General features: G+C 43.2%; 1 protein-coding gene across 4 annotated transcripts; it reads right to left on the reverse strand.

Moving 5' to 3' along the window:
• Positions 1-5,493: 5,493 nt before the first annotated feature.
• On the reverse strand, positions 5,494-8,171 carry LOC129600270 (uncharacterized). 4 transcript variants are annotated; one of them, XM_055498741.1, is made up of 3 exons: positions 7,312-8,171; positions 6,719-6,835; positions 5,494-6,635 (listed from the first exon to the last, which is right to left on the reverse strand). In XM_055498741.1, the coding sequence occupies exons 1-3, from the start codon at positions 7,352-7,354 to the stop codon at positions 5,539-5,541; spliced, it is 1,257 nt and encodes a 418-aa protein (XP_055354716.1). In that variant the 5' UTR covers positions 7,355-8,171; the 3' UTR covers positions 5,494-5,538. The 4 variants fall into 4 exon arrangements, with proteins under 4 accessions (XP_055354716.1, XP_055354717.1, XP_055354715.1 ...); XM_055498742.1 differs by having other exon boundaries at positions 5,494-6,014; positions 6,181-6,835; XM_055498740.1 differs by having other exon boundaries at positions 5,494-6,835.
• Positions 8,172-9,493: the final 1,322 nt, after the last annotated feature.

The following is a 9,493-nucleotide window of genomic DNA, read 5'->3' on the forward strand; positions in this document are numbered from 1 at the left end:
AGACTACCAATGTCATTTTCGGAGCTTTTTCCAAATTCCACTAACATTGCGAGGTTTTTAATCGCACCCAGATCGTGTAGGGTATGATTACGGCATCCACATGTCCTCGTATGCCAAGAGAACTGCGAAATGTTCTGGTTCTTTCATGCGTTTTTATTCTGGAATATCTACATATATTCGTTCATACGCAGATACAGGCTAGTCTGATTAAACGTTCTTTTGTGTAATTATAGCTGGTGATATATTTAGATTAGCAGCAAGTGCCGGTTGCTGGCAAACAACTGAAATAACACTGTTTTCAGATACAGTTATTATACTTATACTTATACTTATACTTATACTTTTTTTTTTTACTTACGCTCTCTGCCATATTTTATTGCATAATAACAAAATCACAGCGGAGCTGCTAAGAAATACAACATCGGGCTCCAATCATTCCCGATTAGCCAATCTAAACGCTAAAAAAACGTCTTCGTTGTCTCGCATCTCATTAAATGTTCCGAGGACAGACACAGCACTTCCGCGTTGTATTTCAATGCTGATTCTCTGACGCAAAAACTCTCCCGACCGAGGGTTACCACTACATTCGCAAATCTTTCTTGACAGATCTTTGAAAAAATTTCTTTGTTAGTGGTCCAAATGTCCCCGTAGTTTCAAAAGCCAGAGGTTGTACTACGTATCGATCCGCGAGTCCATCGTACTTCCCTAACTTCTGATTCTCTCACTTCCGCTGCGCTTCCTGGGACACGGATGTATGGCCTATGTAGGTCTGGGCGAAGGTATCGGCAACAGTGACATCCCATACCATCGGCTTCCCATTGCGCCAAGGAAAGGCAGTAACTCCGTCCGGCCGCTTCCCATCTCCTCTATCCAGTCCCGGTGGCTCAAGCGTCGACGGCACTCTGGCGGAATTCAAGGCTCTTTTTGTTGCAGCGTTCTATAACGGGCAACGGAACCGGCTGATACTGCTTGAAATATTGCTAACCCAACGACTGAAGATACCACAGGAAATACAACGCTATATATACAGAACCGCTCGTACAGGAACAGGAAATACAAGAGGCGGGACAACCAAGCACATACTCGTACATACTAATACATGAGACAGGAATCCCCCGTTACACTCCCCTCTTACCAAACTGAAAACAGAATGTTTTCAGAGAAAAACAAACAAAAAACATATACAAAAAAAAAATTAATGCTTGCAAAAACATTAGAGAAATCACGCTCAGATTTTTTTGGGAGTACAAAACGTAGATTTAGTGCGAAAACATTATTAGCAAAACAAGAATTAAATATGGCAGGTAACATCCGAAGCGTTCCACGTAGGACGTTAATTGTTGTATCCTTCTGGTAAAGTCAATCCATCCAACGCTGAAGAATGACCACTTAGTCCACACAGATATGCGACATCCGGGTTCATGCTGGTCTTGGGAAAGGAAGTGTAATATCGATGTCCATGACGGCGGTACAACAGTAGCAAACCGTTACATACTTCTGGTTCTGAAAACTTGCACACATTGACGCAACCCTACTTATGTTTACACCTTTTTGTTTGTAATTTTGAATTAACGCGCGAATTTAATTTAAGGATTTATTGTTGAAAATTGCCGCAAATACAAAACTGAATATTCAAATAACACGAATCCAGAAACGCAAACTTTAAAAAAATTTTTGCCAAACTTTTTCAAAATGTAGTTATGTACTTATAATGTTACTCAATGAAGTGTATGACATTGTATGGCTAGATAATGTGGCGATGACTCATGAATGTACAATGACTGGAACAAGATGAGACAATGCGGATGTGAAAGGGAGAAAGACAAACGCACGAGAGAAATACTGCGTAAAGCGAGCGCATTACAATGGGAATGAATCCGAGTGATGAGTTGTGAGAATCAGCAAAGCAGACAGGATGGTGAGAGCAAGAGAGAATCAGACAAACTGGTCAGCCGAGTTGAAGCGCAGTTGGTCTAGCTGCTTGTTAGAAATCTGTACTCAACTAGGTGCTGTCTGTTTGTATGAAGTGATGCGAGGGGTATGATTGGATACATGAGAAGCGGTGAGAGCGAGACAAGATAAAAGATAGAGCGGGGAGAAAGCGAAAGAGAGGAGGGAGAAAGCTGGGAATTTTAGTCGCCTAATATCGGTGACGCGGAGAAAATGCTGGGAATGAGAGGACTTTGAAATTTTCTGTGAGGCTTAAACAGTGAGCTAAGGATAGGCGCCATAATTATGTGAATCTGTACAAAGAGTAGTGTACTCAGTGGGTGCACTTATGTTCGAAAATAAGTATTTTGTTTTTCGAATTTTGGAGAAATTTGATAAGGAATAAATAGTTTATTTTTATAACGGATGCTGCGATTGTTTCGGATCTGGCAAAACTCTGTTAGAATTGTTTGACTTCCGTTACTGAGAATGATTTTGCTTTTACACTGTGATTTATACATTAACGATACAAGTACAGAAAACGTTAAAAAACGAAACTGCATCAAAGAAGTTCAAAGTTCAGGGAAAAACGCAACTTCTATTATACCCGTACTATGGGAGGGGCGCCCATCTTTCCAGCACCGCGATATGCGCACGAAATATAAAATTTTTGTTAGACAGCTTTTACGTTTCAAAATAAACAAAATACTTACCTTCAGAAGCACTGTGCAGCAGCGATGATGGTAGACTACCAACAGGCGAGCTCGACCGGTGGAACACAGGTTTGCTATTGAGCATGAAGCAGTTTTTTTTTTCGAATTACGCGACTTTCCAAACAATTCATCATTAAAATCGTCAGATGTTTAGGGCTTGATTGAAAGAATTAAACCAACAGGGACCGTTAATAGGCGCACCTGGATGACGACACGATTACAATAGAGACAGAGGGCACGGACAAGGGCAAGCGTTTATAGCTGTGGCCCGTCTATATGATCTAGCATAAGATTACCACGCGAGAAAACAAGGGTGGGCGTTTATAGCACGCACCCGTATATGAGCGAATATAAATAGGTTGATGCTCGTGCAAAGCCCTTTTTGATAAGTTTTTGTTGATCTTCCTAAATTTCATTTTATGTCATTAGCGTTAATCAATTCAGCAGAAATACTTACTTGAGCTGCCGTGGTATACAGTGGTGACCAAGCTGCGGCTTCTGTTCGATGGATTATTATTTAAATTAATGCGCGAATTATTGTTACCATACACTTTGCACAACTTTAAAATCGAACTTATCAATTACTTTCTTTGCAGTCGATGCGAACATCCATAATTGCCTGTTTCCCAAAATCAATGCGCATATTGCCGTAGCATGAAATAACCGTACCAATATATGGGAATTTCGAATAATAATATCTATGTTTTTGTGCCAAGTATGCCGTCGTGTGTTGTGCGCGCTGACATTAGAATTAATGATCTTGTTTTCGCTGGAATCGAAAAGCTGGAATTTATTTTTAACTTTTAATGGCAGTACATCTGGATTTTGACGATTTTATTCAAAATTTTATAATTTAAGTTGACATTAACGATCTCTGACTGCCCAAAACAAGACGACAACATCTGGCATTTTATGTCATTAGCCGAACCAGCGGCGGAAATTAATGATAGATAAGATTTAAGCTGAGCTGCGCATATGCAATAACAATTTAAATATATCCCAAAATTCATTTCTGCACATTACATTCATTTACAATTACCGTTACCATCGCGAGGCTTTTCACATCTGGCCATCATCAAACAAATTTAATATCTCAGCGAATCAGCGCTGTCAACCTCAAAAATTTTCTCTCATCTGCCCTCTCCTCAATAACAATAAATACTGCTGCAGCCTACGAAATCAACGGGCAGGCATCACCAATAAAAACCATTATTCAAATACCAACAAAAGTTTCAAGGGCACATAAGTTTACAATACCGAAAAAAATTTTCACGTACGAATAACAATTAGACCAGAAAAGTTAAATCTTGCATCTCGAATACGCCGATTGTGCACTACCGGTGTCCTGAGATTCTGCAGACCTAAACTGTTGCGCCTGAGATGGTAATTTACCGGGTGTGTTAAAAGCCAGTTGCTGCGTCGTCGACGGATGCTGTGTTACACCGAATGACATCGGATAAGGATCTTCAGAATCTTGTTCTGCCTGTGCATACTGTGCCTGCGTAGAGTGGCCACCTCCAAACGGGCAAGCGTACGATAGATGATCATAGTTACCGCAATTAGAACATCCATTAACCTGGCCTGGCGCATCTGTGAGTCGAAGGGTTGACCGGTTCGCATTACGCGTCAAGTAATTCTGAGAAAGATCGTAACTGCCCTCTGATTCGTTATTTTCCTGTAAACACTTTATTTGTTCAGCAAGATGCTTCAGTCTTTCATCCAAACCTTTCATGAGGTTATGAGCGACAATCTCTATCTGATTAGAGCTGGGCGCTGTCGGTTGACTGTATAGCGACAAAAGATTTGACTGATCTGCAACATTATTGAACGCCTGATATGACGAATTTTGATTCTGCATTGCGAACTTGTATTGTTGTTTAACGGACACATCACGTAAACGATTGAAAAAATCGGCTACGGTTCTGGGGCTGTTAGTCACGAATGCCGGTTTAAATTCAAGGGGCAAGGCTTCGAAGAGACGAACTGTTTTTTCTGCTTCGGTAGCTGCGGGATTACTGGCTTCCACGTAATCAAGAACACGATGGACAAAAGTACGAGGATCTGTAAATGCTAATGTACGACAACCTTCATTCATAAGATCAAGTTCAAAACGAGTTTTTCCGAAAGCTGTTAAAAAATGAGATCGGAGGTCTGGCCATGTGATACCTGCTGGTTCTGCGGTATACCAGCGAAGAGCGTTATTCCGCAAACAGAGCGCAAAATGTTGGATTCTGTTAGCTGGTGTGAAGTTATTAGCAACGGCCATCGTCTCAAACTGTGTTATAAAGTCCTGAGCGTCTTCGTAAGAAAAACCACTACACTTCGGCAAATCACCCAGTTCGAGAGATATTGTACGGGTAACTCCAGCGGCATTTTGATTATTCAAAAACTTTAATAAATTCTGATGTGCAGTAGCGTTATTCTGCAGACTTTGCTGTATAGCGGCATTCTGCTGAGCAGCAGCGGCATTAACAGTGTTAAGAATATTCTGCAGTGTTTGCGGGTCTAAAGCCATGATACTGACTTGCTGGTAATTAGTGATTATCAATTACAGTCAACCTGTTAACTGCGTTAAGTTGACTTTGCAGTTATCAATTAGATTACTTCAAAAATGGCGCGTTATGGAATTCGAAAACAGCATTAGGTTAAAATCAGTTACAGCTGTTCTTTTTGGAAAAAAAAATTGGACGTGATACATAAGGACTTACCTGTTGGCTGTTGGAACAGGGAGGCGGAGGGGTAGCGGTGGTAAAAGTTAAAAGGGCACTGAAACTGTCGACTTGAAAAAAATTTCGTTCTCGGTATGCGACTCCAAGTATAACGGGCAACGGAACCGGCTGATACTGCTTGAAATATTGCTAACCCAACGACTGAAGATACCACAGGAAATACAACGCTATATATACAGAACCGCTCGTACAGGAACAGGAAATACAAGAGGCGGGACAACCAAGCACATACTCGTACATACTAATACATGAGACAGGAATCCCCCGTTACAGTTCAACACGGCATGAGTGCCATGTCTTCCTTTTGCCAGCTTACACACCAGGCCGTGGTGGCCGAGACTATCCACTGTGGATCCGCAGCGACATACGTGCGGTTGGCATACCGGTGCTCCCAATCGTCGAGCCACAGCTATGCGTAAATGGGCGTCCTCCAACATGTTACCAAAAATCGAGACAGATAATGCAGCTAACCATGCACGGGATTCCGATGAGGATGCAGCCAACAGACGAGCGCGGGTAATTACGTCGGCGTTCTCCACCATGCGGGTCGCAGTTCTAGTGTGCTGTACTGCTGTCCAAGCTGACTGAAAGCGGCGGTTTTCGGTTCTGGGGGCTTCGGTCGTGTAGCGACTCGTCCATACTTCTGTAAGGCGCGTACATTTTTCTCGGATAGAGTTACTGCGGACAATACTGTACACCACGTCGGCAACTCCGTGCAACGATGAGGCATAAGCAGCGAGCGCCACATCTGCTGCTTTCACCAAACCCAGCCCGCCGAACTTCGTAGGTAGCGCAGCTTGCTCCCATACCGTATCAGTCATTGCGACATTTGTCAGCTGTTCCGCCTTGGTCCGTATCGTTTCATCAAACTTCTGTAGCGCTTCCGGGTATTGCCAACATTCTGCAGTCCTAAGAAGGTATAACAACTTGGGCAGCGACAAGTAGTTTTTTAACAAAAATAAGGCTTGATGTGTAGGCAATGTACCGAGCTGGTCGGCCAGCACTTGTGCTTGACCGACCTTCTTCATCAACGCGCCCACAACTGCTTCCGGTAATAGAGAAGATCCCAGCAGCTCTAGCTTGTCCGGCGTGACGACGCGTATATCCGGTGCCACGTCCATAAACATCCGGACCACTTCCGCGCGCTCGTTGGCACTACCCCCGTCTATGTACAGTTCGCATTTCTTCGTGTTTAGTTCCAGACCAATTTCAGCGGCCGCTCCGCGGAGTTCCAACAATGCGTCGCGAACTGTTGGCGGGTTACCTGCACTGACACCGTCGTCTAGGTACCACAGATTAATGAGCGTTTTTAAAAGTGAACAAGGCGCCAAAGTTAGTAAACCATACAACATAGGAGCACTGGGGTCGCCCTGCTGCCCACCACTGTCCGACGAAAGGGTGATTCCAGTGCTAGGGGAAACGCAGAACAGCGTTGTGGCTTCTCCATACGCGGAACAAAAAAACCTATAATATTCGGGTATACTTATACTTATACTTATACTTATACTTATACTTATACTTATACTTATACTTATACTTATACTTATTATACAGTTATTATACTTATTGTTAGCTCGCCCGTACGCGTGCTAAAAGCTCCGACTGCGCCTGCAAAATGCATATATACAAATGTATTAAAAATGTACTGTGGATCCAATTCCTAGGATGGTGCCTTCGTTCTTATTACCTTCTAAAATTAAACCACAAAAAATCATTAAATTCCTAAAATTAACCAAGAATATTTTCCAATTGCCTGGTAATATTAATTCGTCTCCAGTAATAAGATTTAGGTAACTACTGTATACAGATATAATATATCATAGTTTGATACTGATAATAATAACAAAAGGAGAATGTTCCGGGCACCACGTTGTATAGCTGTATGATGTATCGGTATCCCAAAAAAAAACTATTCAACTACTTAATAAAATATCGCTAACGCCAATAACGTTGTGTCTTGGTTTCCGCCGCATGCGCATTCATCACCGCGGTTATCAAGAAGAAGAGGCCCACGACGCCAACGGCAACACCGCCAAGGAACAGTTTGATTCCATATGACTGAAGCTGCTCCTCGCACTGCACGCGATGCCAGGCGCTGATACCGCATCCGCACTGCTCGCACGCCGGCTCCGCCTCCACCGTATCCACACGCGCCACGTGTGGTAGTCGTCGCCCAGCGGATGCCGGATATTATACGGTTGCAATGTACGCGCCTCTTTCAGCCCGTTGAGCGATTGACAGAATAAGCCGGTCCGGTCCGGTCCGTAGTCTGGATAGAAGGCGTTTTCCAGTTCCTTCGAAGTATGATGGCTCTGGATGCGGACGCGCGCTGGACGCCCCGGTGCCGTGAGGTAATTGTAGGCGGCGCCGGCAGCACGGATGGTCTCGGGACTGCCGTCGTTTTTGTACTGCAGCTCCATGAGGACGATGTGCGGCACCATGAAAACGACGGACGCCGGCAGGTTGCCGTGCAGCTCTCCGGCAATATCACGGAAGAGCTCAAGGCCCTCGGCTTTCATCAACACGTTCGAGTCGTATACGGGCGTCAGCACATTTGGTCCCGCCATCACCACGTTGCTATTATCAGAACGTTAATAATTGCCGTAGAGAGCGCTCCTGTTCACGATACCGGCGTCGCCACGTCAGTTTGTGTTGGATACTAGTTCATTTTTAAAAGTATTAGGAATAGTAAGTAGTAAATACTAGGAATACTATAATACAACGGATGTTACGGATTTATTTTATTGTACGGGTATAAGCAGAAAACATGTGAAATGAACAGCTGATCGTCTGCAGAAATTCCAAGACGCGTTTTAATTTGACACCAACGACGCAGCGGCATATTTATATATATAAGAATATATCTGCATTGCCAGCGGCTTTGCACAGCACAATATTAAGCAGGTAGCGCGCGTCACGATTCTTTTCACGTGCAGTAGCCAACAAGAACGCTGCAGGCAGCCGGAAGTATCAGAATTGAGTACCGGAAGTAGTAGTTAATGTAGCCGTTGCAACTTGTTGTTAATTCGCATCAGAGCAGGTTGCCCAATATTCCGGCTAAGGTGACAGTCTAGCATGGAATTTTATAAACCTGGCTGGAGAAACATTTAAACAAGTATCATGATATTGTTACCTTACGGGAAAAATGAGGAAATTCTAATAGAGTACCGTCGCACAGCAATGTGGCAGGTGGCTAACGTGGCTAAAGGACTTACATTGTTAGCTACAGATATAGTACTTAAAGTGGTCTGTTGTGCATTCGTCCAGTGCTGCTGAATACTTATCCCTCCGGCCACCGGGCACAAAGAACGACGTACAAAACACAGGTAAAAGTTGAGAGTCGGTCTGGCTCTGGTTGAGTACTGCCGGCTACTCCATTCCCTGCTCTTCAAAACGATAATATTTTTTTGTACAAGGCTAGCTTCGCTCAACAAAAATATGATCAAATAAAGAATTTGTCACAATTATTACATGAGAAGGGACTGTGCACAATACACTCATAGCATTACCTCGCATTTTTTTTGTTAATTGTACACTGGTCGTACACGTTGACGTTCTGCCTGCGGATGCGGCTTTTTCCTTATTAGGGAAACTCGTGCATCTCGAGAGTCCAGAGTACACCTACGCCCGGTGGGCTGGCCCGTCGGCAGCCCGCAGCCGTATCGGAAGTGATCCCGGACGCAGACCAAAGGGCGACGGGTTGGCCGAGAATAATGCTCAAGACACAATAATTTAGCACGTGGAATTCTCTATGCAGTGTTTGAAACAGCGAATAATTATTACGTAAGGCAGCTTGTGTGCATGACTCAGAAGGAAAGCAGGAGCCGCTTCGCATTGTCCCCTATTTGTCAATTTGGCTATCAACTTGTCAATATGTCACTTTAAATATCTTTTTGTCCCCCATTTGTCAATTTGGCAATTAATTTGTCAGTTTTTCACTTCAAATATCATTTTGTCAAATATTTGTCAATTTGGCTATCAACTTGAAAATTTGTCACTTCAAATATCACTTTTGGCATCTATTTGTCAATTTGGCTATCAACATGTCAATTTGTCACATCAAATGTCATTTTGGCATCTATTTGTCAGTTTGTCAACCCCTAAATTTGTCACTTTAAATAT

Source organism: Paramacrobiotus metropolitanus, unplaced genomic scaffold (genome assembly GCF_019649055.1).
Source record: "Paramacrobiotus metropolitanus isolate TYO unplaced genomic scaffold, Prichtersi_v1.0 Parri_scaffold0000169, whole genome shotgun sequence".
Classification (NCBI taxonomy): domain Eukaryota; kingdom Metazoa; phylum Tardigrada; class Eutardigrada; order Parachela; family Macrobiotidae; genus Paramacrobiotus; species Paramacrobiotus metropolitanus.

Coding starts and splice junctions, on each gene's coding strand:
- LOC129600270 (XM_055498740.1), bottom strand. CDS start 7,478: ATGCGGTATCAGCGCCTGGCATCGCGTGCAGTGCGAGGAGCAGCTTCA. Junction 6,836..7,311: donor CAAGACACAACGTTATTGGC/GTTAGCGATATT, acceptor CGAATATTATAG/GTTTTTTTGTTCCGCGTATG.